The sequence below is a fragment of the Trachemys scripta genome, chromosome 16, assembly GCF_013100865.1.
Source record: "Trachemys scripta elegans isolate TJP31775 chromosome 16, CAS_Tse_1.0, whole genome shotgun sequence".
Classification (NCBI taxonomy): Eukaryota; Metazoa; Chordata; order Testudines; family Emydidae; genus Trachemys; species Trachemys scripta.
This window is the reverse complement of record NC_048313.1, coordinates 12,699,750-12,718,823: the sequence shown is the minus strand read 5'-3', so window position 1 is coordinate 12,718,823 and position 19,074 is coordinate 12,699,750. Positions and strand designations below refer to the sequence as shown.

At 62.9% G+C, this 19,074-nt stretch overlaps 2 protein-coding genes across 2 annotated transcripts in view; one reads left to right on the top strand and one right to left on the bottom strand.

Moving 5' to 3' along the window:
- KMT2D (lysine methyltransferase 2D) overlaps positions 1-11,739 on the top strand; it is a 43,422-nt gene extending 31,683 nt beyond the window's left edge. The window contains exons 40-55 of the mRNA XM_034792784.1: positions 8-2,524; positions 2,661-2,804; positions 3,563-3,727; positions 3,915-4,071; positions 4,421-4,502; positions 4,764-4,939; positions 5,256-5,383; positions 5,542-5,677; positions 5,807-5,946; positions 6,208-7,357; positions 7,653-7,789; positions 8,087-8,217; positions 8,445-8,730; positions 8,865-8,938; positions 9,512-9,620; positions 10,015-11,739. Of these exons, the coding sequence (XP_034648675.1) occupies positions 8-2,524; positions 2,661-2,804; positions 3,563-3,727; positions 3,915-4,071; positions 4,421-4,502; positions 4,764-4,939; positions 5,256-5,383; positions 5,542-5,677; positions 5,807-5,946; positions 6,208-7,357; positions 7,653-7,789; positions 8,087-8,217; positions 8,445-8,730; positions 8,865-8,938; positions 9,512-9,620; positions 10,015-10,107 (5,625 nt within the window). The 3' untranslated portion in view covers positions 10,108-11,739. The remainder of the gene's footprint in view (positions 1-7; positions 2,525-2,660; positions 2,805-3,562; positions 3,728-3,914; positions 4,072-4,420; positions 4,503-4,763; positions 4,940-5,255; positions 5,384-5,541; positions 5,678-5,806; positions 5,947-6,207; positions 7,358-7,652; positions 7,790-8,086; positions 8,218-8,444; positions 8,731-8,864; positions 8,939-9,511; positions 9,621-10,014) is intronic.
- On the bottom strand, positions 10,839-18,438 carry WNT1 (Wnt family member 1). Its single transcript, XM_034792783.1, has 4 exons — positions 17,598-18,438; positions 15,709-15,962; positions 13,848-14,113; positions 10,839-10,850 (listed from the first exon to the last, which is right to left on the bottom strand). The coding sequence occupies exons 1-4, from the start codon at positions 17,696-17,698 to the stop codon at positions 10,839-10,841; spliced, it is 633 nt and encodes a 210-aa protein (XP_034648674.1). The 5' UTR covers positions 17,699-18,438.
- Positions 18,439-19,074: the final 636 nt, after the last annotated feature.

Below are 19,074 nucleotides of genomic sequence, written 5' to 3'. Positions count from 1 at the left end.
GGGACAGGTGTCGCAGCAGCAGCAAAGCATGCTGGGACAGGTGTCGCAACAGCAGCAAAGCATGCTGGGACAGGTGTCGCAGCCCCCTGCTCCCCAGCAGGGCAGTGGGGGGCAGCCCATGGTTCCGAAGCAGCAGGGGATCCTGGTCCAGCCGCTCTCGCCGCAGCCGGGGATGATGGGGCACTCCCAGGTGTCCATGCTGCAGCATCAGGGCGTCGCGGGCCACCAGACCCCCCCGAGGCAGGTGCTGTTAGCCCCCCACCAGCAGAGGGTGCTGGGCTCGCCGCAGCTGGTGCAGCAAACTCACGGCCTCATGGGCCACCGGCTGATTTTATCGCCAGCGCAGCAGCAGCAGGCGGGACTTCTGGGCCAGTCACGGACGTTGCTGACCCAGCAGCAGCAGCAGAGCTCTCTAGCACAGCATCCGGCCCTGCTGGGGCAGGGGCAGGGGCAGGCCGCCCAGCCGGGCCTCCTGGGGCAGGGGCAAGGGCAGGGGCAGGCCGCCCAGCAGCAGATCCAGCACTTTCCACAGCATGGGGCCCTGGGCCAGTCCCCCTCCATGCTGCACTTGAGTCAGGGAGCTCAGCCAGCCCCGCAGGGCACGGCCGCCAAGGAGCAGCAGGGAGGGGCAGAGAGCGCTGTGCTGCCCCCAGAGGGTGCCGAGGGCAGGGGGCAGCATCCGGTTCAGCTGTCGGCCGCTGTGGGTGGGCCGGGCAGCCAGGACCTCGGGGGGCAGCCGCACATGGGCCCTCAGGAGCAGCCGGGCATTCAGAACCTCAATCCCCTGGCACTGCCCAGCCAGGAGCAGCTGGTGCCCCCGGGCGGAGAGCAGCAGCCGCAGAAACACCAGCCCGAGCCGGGGCAGCAGCAGCAGCCCCGCTCGCTGCCCTCCCCGCAGCAGACCATGGCGAGCTCCCTGCAGCGAATGCAGGGGGGCCTGCAGCAAGGCAACCTGCTTCATCCACCGCTGCAGAACAGCGCGGGGCTGGCGCAGCTGGGGGGCACCATGAGGCCAGAGCAGCCGCACTCGGACCCTGCCCAGGGGCCTCGCTTGCTGGCCCCGCCGAGCTCAGGGGCAGAACCGCAACAGCAGCCCGGGAGCATGACGAGCCAGGGGCAAAGCATCATGGTCCAGCTGCCGCCGCCGCAAAGGATTGTGGGCCAGCCGCCAGCACAAAGCGTAGACCAGCAAGCGAAAGGGCTGGCGGGCCAGCGGCTGCCGAGCCCAGCGGGGCAGCACAAGGCCGGGCTGGTGGGGCAGCCGCAGCAGAGCATGCTGGTCCCGCAGGTGTCCCATGCACAGAGCATCCTGAGCCAGGTGTCCGCTCCCGTGATGGGCCAAATCCGAGCGCAGCTGCAAGGCGTCATCTCCAAAAACCCGCAGCTGCGGCACCTCACCCCGCAGCAGCAGCAGCAGCTCCAGGCCTTCCTGGTGCAACGCCACCAGCAGACCCTGCTGCATCAGAGCCAGGCGCTGAGACAGGCCAGCCCCTTCCCGGGGCAGGCCCAGGCATCCGTCGAGCAGGGGCCGCCCCCGCCCTCAGCCCTGCAGGCCTCCATGGTGCGCCAGCAACCGAGGCAGCCGGGGACAGTGTTCCAGGTCCGGCCAGCCGGCCCCTCCGTTGCTGCCGAGCAGATGCAGCCAGGGTTTGTCATGGAGCAGGCGTCCGCCGGCCAGCAGAGAGTGCCGCTGAGTGCCCCCCAGCAGCCGCTGGCGGAGCTGGTGCACACGGCGCTGGCGGGACGGAGTCCCCAGCAGGGGGTGCTCAGACTCTCTGCCCCACCAGCAGCTGCCCCGGTCCAGCCGCCCATGAGCATGGTGAGCCTGGGCTCTGTGCAGCAGCACCCCCGCCCCAGCCGGGAACAGAGCCCCCAAGAGCCAAAGGAAGCCTCCCCGCCCACCCTGGTCAGGCCGCCTAGTGTGGCACAGAGCCCCGGGGCACAGCCCGAGCACAGGCTGACGCCCACCCAGAACAGCCTCCTGGCGGAGCCGGTGCCCACGGTCCCAAAGCTTCCCCCCAGCCAAACAGGGGAGGAGTCCTTTGCCAGGACCCCTGGCCACTGGGAGCCGGCAGCACAGGGTCCCCACTCCTCTCCCAGCATGGAGCCCACGGATGGATCGAGAAAGCCACCGGCCGGGAGTCAAGTCAACGGGCAGGGGGTAGAAAGGCCAGGCCCACAGGCCTCTCCCCTGCCAGCCCAGGCCCCCGGGGTCTGCATCAAGCAGGAGCCCAAGGAGGAGACGGCGCAGTGCGTGCTGGGCGGGGGCCAGGCTGTGAAACGCGAGGCCAACGGGGATCCGGCGCCCGCCCCGGCCAACAATCTACTGATGGGCAGCCAGCTGCTGGCGGGCGCCAGGTCTGAGGCCGGGCACCTGCTGCTGCAGAAGCTGCTGCGGGCCAAGAACGTGCAGCTGGCGTCGCAGCGCTCCGCCGAGGGGCTGCGCGCCGAGGTCAACGGGCACAGCGAGGGCAAGCTCTCGGGGCTGGAGCAGAGGCTGCAGGCAGCTCCCCCTGGCCGAGAGGTGAGCGGGGGCCATACCGGGTGTGTGTGGGGGTGTACGGCGGGTGGGGGCGTCAGTCCAGTGGTGTGCAGGACACGCACCCAGCCCCTGCCCTGTGGGGCAGCAGGCAGCCCCGCGACTCACCCTCTCCCCACAGGATCCCTCCGCCAGCAAGAAGCCTCCGGCCCCGAAGCCCAAACGGGCGCAGAAGAGCGGGGAGCGGGTGGCCGCCTCCCGCAAGAAGCTGCGCAAGGAGGATGGGCTCAAATCCAGCGAGGCCCTAATGAAGCAGCTGAAGCAGGTACCTGCCTTCGCCCCCTGGCACCTCGCGTAGCCCGACCTGGCCCTGCCATTTCCAGGGGCTGGGACTGGGTCTCCCAAGGCCTCCTGGTCTGGTTGGGTCGCACGCCAGGGGGGCCCAATGCGGGGGTGGGGTGGGGGGCTAAATTCGCTCTAAGCTGCGCGACTACGCAGCTGCCTATTAAGCTGTGTGCAGGGGCTGGGGGCGGGGGGGGACACTTCTCCCCGCCGGCCCCAGCGTGGACCTGACCCGGACTTGCCACAGCCGGGAAAAGGCACCTCTCCCCCGGCCCCGAGCTGCTGCAGCGAGAGGGGGCTGGGGAGAGTCCTCTCTCCCCACCACAGCCCCTGGGCAGACTGCACCCCAAACCCCTCATCCCCGCCCCCCACCCCACCCCAACCCTCTGTGCCAGCCCTTAGACCCGTCCCACACTCTGAATTCCTCATCCCCATCCCAGGGCCTTCACCCCTAGTGGGAACCGTCACCCCCTGCACCCAGCCCTGAGCTCCCTCCAGCACTCCTCATCCCTCGGCCCCACCCCCACCACATGATTTTTGTTGTGCGTGTCACCTCCACGTTGGTGCCCATAACTAAATTCATTCTGCACATGGACGTACAAACAGAGAGGGAATGCGGGGTGGGGGGGGTCCCCCATTGTCTGTACCAGCCCAGAGGGGAGAAGCTGCCCACAGGTTCATGGCTTGGGCAGTTTCGGGGGTGTCCCATCCTGACTGCATCTCTCCCCCCTCCCCCCACAGGAGTTCTCCCTGCTGCCCCTGGTGGAACCCACCATCACGGCCAACTTCAGCCTCTTCGCGCCCTTCGGCAGCAGCCCCATCAACGGCAAGAACCAGCTCAAGGGGGCGTTCGGCAGCGCCGTGCTGGACAGCGTCCCCGACTACTACACCCAGCTGCTCACCAAGGTACCGCCCGCCCCAGCGTGGGCAAGGCCCCGTGCCTCAGTCTCCCCATCTGTGGGTGAACAAACAGAGCGGAGCCACCCGCTTGGGGGGGGCGGGGGGAGGCAGGAGGGGCAGGGATTGGGGGCAGGGAGGGGCGGGGCGGGATGCTGCCTGACCGTGACCATCCATGATGGATCCTCTCCGGCAGAACAACCTGAGCAACCCGCCCACCCCGCCCTCCTCGCTGCCCCCCACCCCACCCCCCTCCGTGCAGCAGAAGATGGTGAACGGCGTCACCTCCTCGGAGGAGCTGGCCGAGCAGCCCAAGGAGCCGGACCAGGCCCGGGAAGCCGAAGGCCGGAAGGGTAAGGCGAGCGAGGGCTACATGCCCAGTCCCACCGCTGGGGCCCAGGCTGGAGCTGGCAACCTGCCCCCTCCCCAGGGGAGCAGTGTCTGCGGGGGGCGATGACCTCTGGGGGGGGGTCGTGTGGGTACTCGGTGCCCCCTGCTGGCCAACCCAGAAGCAGCACGGATGGGATGTGGGAGGAGCTTCTGCCAGGGAGAGTGGGGCTGGGGGTGGGGCTGACGGGGGCGGAGTTGTAGGGCCGGGGGCGGGGCTGATGTGCTGGGCCGCATGCCCATGGCAGGACAGCGTCTGGCTCCTGGTGCCAGGCCTTGGTGCTCCCTGACCCTCGCCCTCCTTCCCTCGCCCAGACGCGCCAGCCGTGGAGGTGAAGAGCCTGGACCTGCTGGCAGCCCTGCCCACGCCCCCGCACAACCAGACCGAGGACGTGAGGTGAGGGGCTGGGGGAGCAGCCAGCTGGGCCAGGGGTGGGCTCCCGTCCTGGGCTGGGCCGTTGCTTTGCCCCTCCCCAGTTCCCTTGGGGAGGGTGGGGTTGTCCCCTGGCCATGCCAAGCACTGTACTGGGGGGGGGGGCTAGGGTTGTGGGGAGTCTCCTGGGTGTAGTGGGGGAGGGGCAATGGCCCCCCAGGCTCTCATGAGTGATGGCAGCGGGGTCCCTGGTCTGCGGTGTCTCACCAACGTCCCCCCTCTCAGGATGGAGAGCGATGAGGAGAGCGACTCCCCCGACAGCATCGTTCCCGCCTCGTCCCCAGAGAGCGTCCTGGGCGAGGAGCCGCCCCGCTTCCCCCTGCTGGCCGAGGTGAAGCCGGAACTGCCGGAGCGGGTGCTGTCGCCCGTCATCCCCATCATCCCCAGGGCCAGCATCCCAGGTGGGCACGGGCAGGGGTAGGGGTGGGTGGGCTGGGTAGCTGGGGGGAGGATATCCCCGTGGGCGAGTGCCCCTTTAAGGGCTGGGTTGGCTTGGGTGCAGTGTGTATAGGGGGCCCTGGGGTGTGGGCTGGGTTGGCCTGGAGGCTGGGGGCAGCGTGCATGGGGGGACCCTATGAAGTGGACTGGATACCCAGGGAGGGACCAGGAGGCATGTCCTCTTGGCGTGGCTGGGGTGGCCTGGGGGGTGCATGGGGGTCCCTGGAAGCTGGGGGTGGGCGCTGCACACACCTAAACTGTCTTTCCTCCTGCTCTCAGTGTTCCCTGACCCAAGGCCCCCCGAGGAGCACGGCGGGAAGGTGGCCCTGGCGCAGGGCGTCGCATGGGAGAAGGGGAAAGGCAGCGAAGTCTCCGTCATGCTGACCGTCTCGGCCACAGCTGCTAAGGTGGGGGAGGCGCCGCGTGTGGGGGGAGTGGGGAGGGCCGGGGCTCCCTTCGGCCCATGCGGAGAGCCCCCTGGCACCGTCTCGCCGGGCCCTGCCCCGGAGAGCTCGGGAGCAGGGTCCTGCCCTGGCGTCTCTGACCCAGCCTCTTGCTGCCCCAGAACCTGAACGGCGTCATGGTGGCCGTGGCCGAGCTGCTCCGCGTGAAGATCCCCAGCTCCTACGAGGTGCTGTTCCCCGAGAGCCCGGTGCGGGGCTCCGGGCCTGAGGCCAAGAAGGTGGAGACGGACGGGGCTGGTGAGTATCGGGCAGACCCTGGGACCCCCTCGCGGGGGGAGGAGCCCTGTGGACAGAGGGCTTCTCCATCCCCCCCGCCCGGGCGCTGGGAGCCTGCGGTGCAGCCATGGGGACCCGTCTCTCTCGTAGGTGGGCTCGGCGGCAAGGCCAGGGCGGCACTGGCAGGGAAAGCCCCCGATGCTGGCACCGAGTGGCTGAAGCAGTTTGATGCCATGCTGCCGGGGTACAGCCTCAAGAACGAGCTGGATATCCTGACACTGCTCAAACAGGTCCGTGACGCGCGGCAGGGGGCTTCTCAGGCGCGGGGGGGTGGGCATCTCTTGGCCCGGGGCCGGAATCGGGGGGGGGTGTCAAAGCACAGGGCCAGCCGCACTCTGGCTTGGCAGCCTCTGGCTGGGCTGATCTCCTGGGTGAGCCCCCCCAGTCCCCCCAGGGAGGCTGGCTGGCTATGGGGTGGGGGGGAGGCGCTGAGAAGCGCTGGGCCCCGCCCCTGCGGCCGCGCTCTGATCAGCCCTGCTCTGTGCCCCCAGGAGAGCCCGGGCCTGGAGAAGGCCGTGCAGCACTGCTACGTGAACAACGTCTCCAACCTGGACGTGCGTCAGCTCTCCATCCTGACCCAGGAGCCGTCCCCTCCCCTGTCCCCCCTTGTCCCCTCCCCTGCCAGCCCCGCCGACGGGGACAGGATCCCAGAGGCACCCCCTGAGGTGGCCCCCGCGCCCCCCTCCCCGCCAGCCCTCTCCCCGCCCTCCAAGGAGGAGGCGGCGCGCTCGCCGCCCAAGCTCAAGCAGCGCTCGCGGCCCCCAGAGGAGGGAGAGGAGCCCCGGCCCCGGCTCAAGAAGTGGAAGGGGGTGCGGTGGAAGCGGCTCCGCTTCCTCATCACCATCCAGAAGGGCGGCGCCAAGCAGGACGGCGAGAAGGAGATCTCCGAGTTCATCGAGAAGCTGGGCACCACCCTGCGGCCCGAGAAGGTGCCCCGGGATCTGCGCAAGTGCTGCTTCTGCCACGAGGAGGGGGATGGTGCCACCGATGGGCCCGCCCGCCTCCTCAACCTTGACCTGGACCTCTGGGTGCACCTGAACTGCGCCCTGTGGTCCAGTGAGGTGTACGAGACGCAGGGCGGGGCGCTGATCAACGTGGAGGGGGCACTGCACCGTGGGCTGCTCACCAAGTGCTCCCTGTGCCAGAAGACGGGGGCCACCAACAGCTGCAACCGCATCCGCTGCCCCAGCGTCTACCACTTCGCCTGCGCCATCCGGGCCAAGTGCATGTTCTTCAAGGACAAGACCATGCTGTGCCCGCTGCACAAGCTCAAAGGCCCCTGCGACCAGGAGCTCAGCACCTTCACCGTCTTCCGGCGCGTCTACATCGAGCGCGACGAGGTCAAGCAGATCGCCAGCATCATCCAGCGCGGCGAGCGCCTCCACATGTTCCGCGTGGGCGGCCTGCTCTTCCATGCCATCGGCCAGCTGCTGCCCCACCAGATGGGCGACTTCCACAGCGTCACAGCCCTCTACCCCGTGGGCTTCGAGGCCACCCGCATCTACTGGAGCCTGCGCACCAACAACCGCCGCTGCTGCTACCGCTGCACCATCTGCGAGAACAACGGGCGCCCCGAGTTCGTGGTGCAGGTCATCGAGCAGGGCCTGGAGGACCTGGTCTTCACCGACTCCTCGCCACAGGGTGAGACTGGGCCCGGCTCGGCCTTGGGGGGGATCCGTGTATAAACAGCTGCTGTGTCCCACCCTAGAGCTGGCTGCATTGGAGCACTGGGTGACCCGTCTCTGGCAGCATAATTCTGTGGCTGTTAACCTGCTGTTGCAGCCCGCCCCAGAGGTGGCTGCATTTCACAGTGGTGGGGGAGCTGATGCCTTGGGCTTGTTTGCCAGGCCACCGGGAATCACTGCTGAGGGTGAGGGGGGCTGGCGGGGAGCAGGTCAGGAAGCCAAGTCTCATGTTTCCCTCCCTCCCTCCCCAGCCGTCTGGAACCGCATCATTGAGCCGGTGGCAGCCATGAGGAAGGAGGCAGACATGCTGCGGCTCTTCCCCGAGTACCTGAAGGGCGAGGAGCTCTTTGGCCTCACGGTGCACGCGGTGCTGCGCATCGCCGAGTCCGTATGTACCGGAGGGGAGCCCTGAACCCCTCACCCGATGGGAGGGGCAGGCTGGAGGTGGGAGGGACACAGCACCCGGCGATACGCTCGGAACCACGTCGTCCGGGACTCCCCCGGGGACCCTGGCCCAGCACAGGGGTCGGTGCCGGTGCCGGTGCCAGCTGGGCACACTCAGGGAAGCACCCCGAGGGGACGGGGGTGCGGAACAGGGCTCGTCCTTTTCAGTGGGTCCCCTGCAGGCACCAGGACTGTGGTGCTGGCAGCCGACCCACGGCGGGTTCTGCTTGGTCCCTCCCAGCTGCCTGGCGTGGAGAGCTGCCAGAACTACCTGTTCCGCTATGGGCGCCACCCGCTGATGGAGCTGCCGCTCATGATCAACCCCACCGGCTGCGCCCGCTCCGAGCCCAAGATCCTCACCCACTACAAACGGTTAGCGGGGGAGGGGGAGGAGGGCCATTTCCTGCGGGGGGCCACCTGGCCTGGGTTGGAGCTGGGATTCCCCAGGCCTGGGGCTGGGCCGGGGAGGAGGGGATTGCAAACTGGGCCCCAATGGGCTGGGCTCTCCCATGTGCTGAGGGGTGGGGGTCAGTGCTGGTCCCTCCCCCCACCCCCATCTGCCCCACTGCCGCCGTGCCCATGCTCTCCGCCTGTCGCAGGCCCCACACCCTGAACAGCACCAGCATGTCCAAGGCCTACCAGAGCACCTTCACGGGTGAGACCAACACGCCCTACAGCAAGCAGTTCGTGCACTCCAAGTCCTCGCAGTACCGCCGCCTCAAGACCGAGTGGAAGAACAACGTGTACCTGGCGCGCTCCCGCATCCAGGGGCTGGGGCTCTACGCTGCCAAGGACCTGGAGAAGCACACCATGGTCATCGAGTACATCGGCACCATCATCCGCAACGAGGTGGCCAACCGGCGCGAGAAGATCTACGAGGAGCAGGTGTGAGGGGTGGGGCCGGGGGGGGTGGGGTGGGGAGGCTGGAGCACCCTGCAGGCTCAGAGCCCGGGCTGTTCCCAGGGACACCCTTGCCCCTGCAGCTGCATAACTGGCTGTCTCTGCTCTTCCGACCCCAGAACCGAGGAATCTACATGTTCCGCATCAACAATGAACACGTCATCGACGCCACGTTGACGGGGGGCCCAGCCAGGTGAGGGTGTGGGGCAAATGCACCCTTGGGAGCCGCTTGCCCCCTGTAGCTTTGTTCAGCCGGATGTTCTGCAGTCACTGACCATACCCCCACACACACACACACTCCCAGCCTCCTGCTGTGCGGACGGGAGTGGCTGAGGGATTATGGCACCCGCCTACAATCTGGAAGGTGCTGGGTTCAAGTCTGGCGCGATCTCCGGTTGAAAGGCCAGCGCACAGGGGTACCTGCGCCGTTGGGTGAGCGCAGTCACATCCCGCCCTCTGAACCCACGTCAGCCCCATGATCCGGGGGCTATGGGGAACTTGGAAACCCAAGTAGAGTGAGGAAGGGATTTGGCAGTGGCATAGCTGGGAAGAGAACCCAGGAGTTCTGGCTCCAGCCACCCCACTCTGTCAGGCACCCTTTCTCCCCTCCCAAGCTGCGCGATGGGTATCTGGCATTCAATGTATCAAGTCCCCCAAGCTGTGCCTGCTGCGGGGAGAGGGGAACGCAGGGCCTGACCCCTCACCTGGGCTTGCCCCTTGTCCCCACATCCCCACTCTGATGCCCTCCTCTCTGCCTTCCTGCCAGGTATATTAACCACTCGTGCGCCCCGAACTGTGTGGCTGAGGTCGTGACCTTCGACAAGGAAGATAAGATTATCATCATCTCCAGCCGCCGGATTCCCAAAGGGGAGGAGGTAGGGGACTGGGTGTGCTCCCAGCCTGGCCTAGGGGCTCCTGGCGTGTGGTTAGTGCTGCCTCCTGGCTCAGCCCCTGCCCTGCAGGTCACCCTGCCCCACCCCCAGCAGCACCCCCCTGCTGTTCCTCTGAACAGAACTAGGATCTGCCCCCCCCCCCCACCGCGTGCCAGCCTCACAGGCTCACCCCTGAGCTGTTCAGAGCATTGGGGAAGGCGCCGGCCCCGCAATCAGAGCAGAGTCTGGGTGGGCCAGGAGGGGGCAGGGCTACACCAGGCCCCCTCCTCCCGCAGATGTGCTAGGAGGGGGGCTGCAGGGGTGATGTGGCTTGGCAGCCGGTGGCGTGACTGCCAGGGCATTGCTGGCTGTGTGACTCTGCCCCTCTTGCCCCCAGCTGACCTACGACTACCAGTTTGACTTTGAAGACGATCAGCATAAAATCCCCTGCCACTGCGGAGCCTGGAACTGCAGGAAATGGATGAACTAGCCGCCACGGGGTCACCAGTCGCAGGCAGCCCCTGCCGCAAGGAGGCCTCTGCTGCGGGTTCTCCTCCCCCTTTGCCATGCTGGGGGCGGGGGAAGCAGAGATGGCGTAGGGGAAACGGCCCCATCTGGAACCCAGGAAGTGAGGTTGGTGCAGGTGGGTCAGCTGAGGCCACTTTCGGTTCCAAAGGCGAGGTGGCTCCAGGGGGCACCGGTCCTCGCTCACACCCATCGGATGCTGTCCAACTAACTTCCACAGGGAGGGCGTATTGAAAAGACCAGGGACCTCGGTTCTCTCCCTAGCCACTCCAGCCCTGCGCGCCTTGGCCCTGGGCCTCTGCTGGCAGGGCGCTGCTCTCCCCGAGTGGGTGGCCGCAGCGCCATGAGTGGAACTGATGAACTGGCAACTCAGGGTTTTCTTTGTTTTGCGAGGAGGGCAGGGCCTATGGCACCAACAAAACCTGCTCTGTCCACCTTGCTCACTGTAAATAACTGGACGGATGCAGGGCGATCGGGGTGCTCCAGCTCGGAGTCCGGGGCAGGGCAGCCGAGGTATCGGACCCACGGGGAGCTCAGATCCAGTCTGTTTGTTTAAAAAAAACAAAACAAAACAAAAAAATGAATAATATTTGCTCGCTAACTTACCAAGGTAACAAAGAGACTCCTTGAGCTTGACAATCCCAAACCTCCCAGCCCGGCTCTCTGGAGACAGCCAGAGCTCGCTTGGGTTTTGGTTTATTTCTTGTTCTGTCAACGAAAGCACCGTGAGCATGTGAAGGAGGCACCAGCTGCTGGAGCAGAGCTGGGGAGAGCCGCGTGCAGAAAAGGGCTCCCCCCTCCCCCCCGATGGACACAAGGAGCCTCTGCACCCAAACCTACCTCATTTTAAGTGTTAGATTCTGCTGTTTTCAATGTGACCCTCCCTCCGAGCCTGACCACGCGCAACCTTCCTAGTTCCCAATGAGAACTAGTGGCAGTGGGCGGAGCCTGGGGAGCCCAAGGAGTGGTAGTGGGCGGAGCCTGGGGCCAAGGGAGATTGTAGCCTTGAGCTCTGACCTGGTTCTGCTTGGAAGGAGAGCCCATAAAATATCCCAGGATCCCCTCCCCCCACCTGTGGGCCCCGCCCGGTTGGGTGCACAGGAGTGTTCCTGGCGACTCCCCCACCCTGCACAAAGCTGGGCACCCTGCTGCCAGCCGAGGGGCAGGGCCCAGGAGAGGTGGGGGTTCGGGGCTTTAATTAGAATGTGCCAAGACCCTGGCCTTGCTTCCACCCACCTTCCCAGCACAGCACAGCGTGGCGGAGAGACCAGGCGTTTGGGTTTGGAGGAGCTGAGCTCCGGGGGGAGCCTCGCTTCAGGCTGAGTTTGCTGCTGCTGCTGCCATACTCCTGAGTCTGGGGGTGGGGCAGGGGGCCCTGCCTGAGCCACTCTGCTCCCCCACTACCCAGCTCCCCTTTCACTACCAGAACTGCTGCTCTAGGCTGGCCTGAGGAGGCTGTCTGTGTCTGTAATGTCGGCATGGTATGGGGGGTATTTATCTATTTATACCTTAGCTTGTATATAGTAGAACCTTGGGGGGTTCTCTCCTGTGCTCTGCTTGGCTGAGATTTTGGACTGTGGGGGAGGGGAGATCTGGGGGGGAGCAAACATCCTCCCCACTCCCTGCTCTTGTCTCCATTGTTAAATAGAAACCCCGTAGGTGACAGGATCCAGGAGCCTCTTGCCACGCGTGGGCTCCCCGGGGAGGGGAGGGGATTGGTGGCTTTACAAACCAGGCCCCACTTCTCCCCTCCAGCCTCCCCCTGCTATAGCACCCTATTGCTGATGGTTGAATGCTCATCCGGGAGGGACCTTCTAAGACTGCTGTAAACCAGAGGGGGCTGGAGGTCCTGCGCTCGCTGCCCCTTTCCATTAAACTGTATCGTTTGACATCTCTTAACGCACAAAGGCATAACACCCCCACCCCCTCGGGGATGGCACAGGGAATGGCACAGTTGTGAGGAAAGAAGCAGAAACAAACTCCTGACCTGCTCTCCCATGCCACAGCTGCCTGGCTCAGCTGAGGAGGGTTCTCTTTTGTATTAAACTTCCTTCCTCTCCTGGGGCGGGAGAGGGAATTCAATGAAGTGAGATTATTTGGGGGGGGAGTGAAATCTGGGGGAGGGGGCCCCAGGGCATTTTATGTTTTTAAATCAAAAGATTTCAAGTGAGAGAGAAGAACTGTCGCGTTTTTAAAAAGCTGCTTCTGCAACTATTCAAAGCTGCAAAAGGTTTAAAATGAAATGTTAAAACTTGGGGTGAGGGCAGGGAATAATAAAATAAAAAATATACACAAAATTTAAATTTAAAACTGTAAATAAAATGGGAGCTGTGTAGAGAGAAAAAAAACGTTTTTACCAATAATAAAACCACTGGATGTTATTTTAAAATAAAGATGTGTGAGAGAGAAAAAGCCAGTATAACTTTTGTTTTGTTTTTTCCATTAACTTGGAAGGCTGTAAAGTGTATAAAATAAAAATTTAAAAAATTACTACAAAAAAAATGATGAAAGCTGGGCAAGAGTAAAGAAAATAACAGAATATAGCAGGTTGTATGACTTTTTAGACTATGGTTAGAGTATAAAATAGTCCTGTAGATTTTAGCTGGGGAGGGGGGAAAACCTATACAGTTTTTAATTTTTATATAAACTATAATCCAGTCCCAGAGCTGATCTTTGATTTTTTTTTTTAAAGTTCTCCGCTTGTAAATTCGCATTCAAAGCCTTGTCCAATACTTCTGTTTGTTTACAGTTGCAGATATTCTATTTTAAGTTTTACCTTTTATGATCCTGAAATAACCATTTATTATTTTGTTGGGTTTTTTAAAAAAATAAAGTTTAAAATGAAACTATGGCAAGCGTGGACTCTGTGAGGAATCTTCCTTTGTGTGGGGGGTTTTATTTTTTGTGTGAAGCCTGTACAGCGAGGTTGTCCTTCGGAACAAAGAAAAGAATGCGGGGGGGGGGATAAAATGATTCTTTTTAAGCAACACCAAGCTGAACTTGTCTGTGGCATGTTTTGTACGGGATGGACTTTTGAACTGTATAGAAGTTATGTTCCAAGAGGCAACGAGTGAGTTTCAAAGTTTGCTTCTCTGAGTTTGTTTTGAAAGGAAAACAATAAAAGTGCATTTTCAATACTGGGTGATGCTGGACTGCCGCGTGTGGGTTTTTTGTGGGGGTCCCGGCCCCCCCCCCGGGTTCAATGCAGCTCCAGGCCCGGCCCCTGCGCCTCAGGGCCAAGGCGGGGCGGGGCCGGTCTGTGCGCCGAGGGCCGGGTCCAGTGGCGGGGAGTTCCGCGGGCCCAGCGCCGCCTTGGCTCGGCTCAGAGCAGAGAGCGAGCGTGGGAACCCCCCNATGCACACACATGGACATGCACACACACGCACAGACACACATGCACACACATGGACATGCACACATGCATGCACACACATGGACACACATGCACACACATGGACGGACACACACGCACACACATGGATGCACATACATGCACAGACACACATGCACACACATGGACACACACGCACGGACACGTGTGAACACATGCGGACACGCACACACGCAAGCACACACGGACACGCACACACGGACACGCATGCACACACATGGACACACACACATGCACACACATGGACACACACGGACATGCACACACAGTCTCCCCACCCCCACGTGCCCGTACACCCACGCGTGCACACTCACCATCCGTCCCGCCTCATTGTTGTGCAGGTTCATCAGGAAGCGCAGGTCCCGTCCCTTCTCGTTGGAATCCACGAACTCGCGCCCGAAGACCCGGCCGAAGTCGACGTTGTCGCTGCAGCCCCCCCAGTGCCAGTCGGGCCCCCCCGGGCCGCGGCGCCGATAGTCACATGTGCAGGACTCGATGGAGCCCTCGGAGCAGGACCGGGCCACGGAGTGGGTGACGCCGGCGCTGGTGATGGCGAAGATGAACGCCGTCTCCCGACAGCCTGGGGGCAGGGAACCAAGGCCTTCAGGGCACCAGCACCGTGCGGGCTGACGCTGAGCGCCCCAGGGCGTGGTCCCGGCGAGCTGGGCAGGAGCTGCAGGGCACCCGCTGCCTCTGGCAGGGCACCCAAGACACTGCCCACCCACGCAGCAGCGGGCACCGTGCAAAAGGTAGCCTGGCTTGGGGGGGTGGGGGAGCCAAGAGGATAGGGGCTCACTCCAGAGGCGGGCGGGGGGGCGGGGGGGCTGGGCCAGGCCAGACCTGAGTCACTTTGTCTCCCAGCAGTACGGTGGGGCTGGCTTGCCCTGTGTCCGTGCAGCGCAGGGAACACCTGGTGCCAGCTCGGGGAAGCGCCCTGGCTCCCTCTAGAGGTGAAGGGGGAAATGAAAGGTGTGTTCCCACCTGCGGCCAGGTTCGTTTGCATACTGAGCTCCCTGGCTCCCCCTAGCGGCGGTGAGGGGAAGTGAGGGGGGTTCCTCCCGGCCGCCAGGTGGAAGGGGCAGGTGGCAGGAAGTTGCAGCCCCTGTTGTGTTGCTGCGGAGGCGGGGGTCCCTGTGCAGGTGAGCAGGGGGTGATTACGAGCTTGGCTTGGGGGGAGCGGCTGCAGCAGGGGGCTGGGTGGGGAGGAGCTGGTGGGGGGCAGGGGAGCTTGCTGGGCCTGTGGGGGAGACCCAGAGTTTGGGGCACCTGACTGGCCGGGCTGGATATGGCAGAGAGCTGGGCCAGGGGAGCCGGCTCGCAGGGTGGGATTTCTGCCTTAGAAAGGAGCCCAACCTCCCCCCCCAGGGTCACCGGCCCTTTCACCCTGGCAGAGGCTAGCTCTGCCCTTCGGTGGGGGTACGACCGAGCTCCCCCACGCGCCACAGAGGGGCCGTGGTGTTATCGCGGGCGTTACAGCCCAGCCGGGATTGGGCCTGTCGCGCCGGGCACTGCACAGACCCCGGCCCAGCTCAGGGAGCTCCCAGTCTAGGCGAGGGGCGGGAGGGGAAACGGTGGGGCAGAGAGGGAAGGTGGCAGAGCTGGGATGGATTGATACCAGGAGTCCGGGGAGCCCAGTTCAGGCGCCATCCACTAGGCCACGGGGCCGTCCTTTGGAAAGTGTTTTTTAAAACGCTGACCGAGGCGGCACCGGGGCTGAGGCTGGCAGCCCCCGGGCAGAGGAGTCGCCCCACTGGCCAGGGGCTGCTCTGGGCGTGTGGGCCTGAGGCCCTGCCCCTGCCGAGCCCTGGCTGCCAGCCCAGGGAAATGCCCACGGAGTCCGGGCTGGGGGATCCCTTGGGCAGGCCTGGCCGGGGAGCTCGTCCAATCAGGGAAGTAGAGGTGACATCGCGGCACTTATCTGGCCAATCGTGTGACCCACGGGGATGGGGGGGGACACAATGCATGGGGGGGTATGTGACCCACGAGGCGTGGCACGCGGGGGCGGGGCCCTCAACACGTGGTAGGAGGGGGCCACGTGGCACCTGGAGCCCCTTCCTGGGTGTGCCAGGGCCTCGCACCTACTCTGCCTCAGTTTCCCCCTCCTCTTGGCCACGATCACGGCCGGGCGCCCCCGCTCCGAGCCCTGCCCCCGCCGGGAGCCCCCGGCAGCCTCACCCCGGTTGACGATCTTGCCGAAGACGTGGGGCCCCTGGGTGGTGGGGCAGTTCCAGCGGCGGTTGCGGAACTGCCACTTGCACTCCTGGATGGCGCTCTGCAGGCCGCTGCTGACGCTGTGCAGGACGCCGGGGTTCTGGCGGATCAGCTTCCGCTGCCGGCGGCTCAGCAGCTGCAGGGAGGGGTCCAGCACCAGCTGCACGTGCTTGGAGTCCGTCAGCAGGTTGGTGGAAGAGGCCACGTTGATGATGCCCCTGCGGACAGCGGGGATAAGGTGCCACGTCGCAGGGCCGACCGAACCCCGGAGTCCTGGCTCCCAGCCCCCTGCTCTGACCACTTAACCGCGCTCCCCTCCCCGCACTGGGGAGAGAACCCCGGAGTCCTGGCTCCCAGCCCCCCCTGCTCTGACTCCCCTCCCAGATGCAAGGGGTAGAACCAGGACATTCAGCCAGTGCGTGGGTGAGGGAAAGGCTCAGGCCCGGCCGCAGAGGCAGGCTCCAGGTATGGGCAGAGCCCTGGGTTCCCAGCTCCGAGATGCCAGGGGGCAGGGTGCCGGCTCCAGGCGGCTCTAAGTCCTGGCCGGCCGTGCTCTGAAGCAGCCTGTTCCACGCAGAGCGGTCAAGTGCTGCAACCCCCCCCCCCCAGCCCTAAATCAGCCTGACAGGCCCGGACTAGGCAGTAATTAAAACAGAGGAGAGAGAAGCCACCCCCGGAGCCGGCCGGGGAGGGGAAGGAGCTGCCACTGCCCCCCAGCAACGGCAGGGATGGGAGTTCCCAGCGGGGACAAGTGTGCGTCCGCTGGGGGGATGGGTGTGTTTGGGGGGGGGACATAGAACAGAGCCTAATGCACCCACCCGCCCGTCTATCCCCACGCATCGCGCGCTGCAGCTAGCGATCACAGCCCACAGCCCACAGACACACAACAGACAAACACACACCTGTGGCCCATATGATATGGCGTAAATGTGGGTCTGTGTCTCTTTGTGTGTATCTACATAAGCTATTGCATAGCGCGGTATACCTGCTGCTCTGTGTGTGTGTCTGCATGTGTGTGTACACACGTAGTGTGAAATGTCAGTGCAGGGCTTGCACTACAGTGGATGGTTAATATCACCCGTGAATACGGGTGTCCAGGCTCCCAAATGGAAAGCAGAACTAGTGCGCACACACCAAGGGGTGGTGTGTATTGGAGAGCTGTGGGTAGGCGTGTGTCTACACAGTGCCTCAGTTTGTAGGTGTCAATACAGCGAGCGTGTGTAGCCAGACTACTCTGGTGATTGTGCCTAGTATGGGCTTAGCGCCTGGTGCACCGGCACTGACTGGACACGCGTAATGAAAAGAGAGTCCCTGCTCCATAGAATTAGCCCAAGACGCTGTGTGCATCGTCCTATGCCAGTCTTTGTACAGCACCATGCCCAGCTGGGGATGGAGATGGGGATGAATGGATCGCTAGCTAGTGGGGAAGTTACAACAAGTTCCCTCAGCAACTCCCCCCCACCCCAGCCCATGACTGACAGAGGAGCACAGAGAAGGGAAAACAAATCTGGTTAGAAATATCAAAATCTGTCTACAGGAAAAAGAACCAAGACCGGAGGGGCCAGGTATGCTGGGGTTGGATGAAACACCCTGAGTCCAAGCCCCTTGGAAGGTGCCTTTTCTCATCAACGCAGAGTATCATTATTCTTTCATCCTTAGAAGCAAACACCTGAGTTCTTGAAATGTCTCCCCAGACATCTCCGGATGCTGTGGAGAGCAGCTGCGTTCCCTCCTGCCTGGAGAGCAGCCCCCTCTCTGCACTTGTCTGCTGGATTTCTCTCTCCCTCCACGGCTGCTCTAGTCGCAAAAGGAGAATGAACAGGATGGATATAAAGGCAAAAGCAGAGACTTACCACCATCTCCCACTGTTATTCACCGCCAGAGTGTTGGAAAGAGACGAAAATGCCAAAACCCACAATGTCTTAAACCCTACAATTAATGCCACAGGTCTCATTGTTTTGGCTGCAGGGCAGTGGCTCGTACAAAACTTCCCGAGAGTAGTTTGTCTGGGCACAAAAAATTATTGCTCTAGAAAGTCTTGTTGCAAGGAGAATCCTACAACAAATTCTTTGGCTTAATCGTTGTATCTCGAAAGCTATATCCACAGCCACACGGCGCGCAAGAAAGATGGGGTGTCTGTGGATATGGCCGTATAGAAACCTATAGATATATAAATATAGAGATATATGTATAGAAACTCAAACCCTAAAAATAGAATCTAAAGAAAAACTCGTGTCACAGTTGAGTTTGCAGTAGTGTTGGCATCCTCAGAAATATGAAAATGCTGGAGGAAAGGCTCCAATCTTCTGGTTTCTGGCAGCCTCGTAGAGATGATTCCCCCAGAGAGGAATTAAACCACTAGGGGAAAAAGTTTGATGGTCTACGGCTGCTGTTGAGTGCGTCGCATCCTCCAGCCATCTCCAGTGCCTCAGAGAGCCCCTTCCTTCTTATAGCGCAGCGAGGTGGGTCTCTGTGGAACGGTACCTCTGTGTAGGACCTAGGCTGTGTTCTCATGCTAACAATGGGAAGTGGAAGAGATGCATCACTTCTTATGGGGTAGCCCGCGCCGGGGCTATCTGGCCATCTGACTGTCCATCACTCGGGTTGAGATTAATTCTGTCAAGTGTCCGGGCTCTGTAAATCCATCGGTTCCTCCAAAATCCTTCTCTGCATGGGAGCAAATCCAGATGAGGGGGATGAATGTTAGTGTCTGTCACTCACACGCCCCCCTCACCCCACCCCCACCCTACCCCTCTCCTAGCCAGCTCCATGCAGCAGCATCTGCTCGATGCTGGCTGAGTCCGGGAGGTTTCTTCCAACTCATTTTCCCCCAGAGGCCCCCAAAGCGACCATGACCTTAGAAGCAGGAGAGTTGACACTATCCCAAGGGAAATCCGAGTCCAGAAGTGAGGGGTGCCGGCGAGGGGGGCCAGAGCTAAGATCTCCCTGCAGGAGAAGGGGTCTCTGGGCTGGGTCCAGGTCCCCCTGCTGAGACTGGCCCGGGATCAGACGTGCCATGGTCTGCCGGTGGACTCCTGCAGCTTCATTCTGCCCGTCTCTCCGACACGGCTGCGCTCACAGCAACGCTTGGGGTTCCAGTGGCCACATTTGGCTTCTGAATGCGCCTGAGGCTTCTGCGGCAGCTTCGTTCCCACTCTGATTTCGCTCCCCTCTTGGCCGCGTGTGTGCTTGGCTTGGCAGTATTTACGGTGTCCTTTCACCGCATGGGGCTGGCGCTCGAGGCAGAAGCTCGGGGAGATAAAAACTGAGCAAGTCCCATCCCCGGCGACCAGATGTAGCAAATTAACAGCACAGCAGCTAACGGGCTGG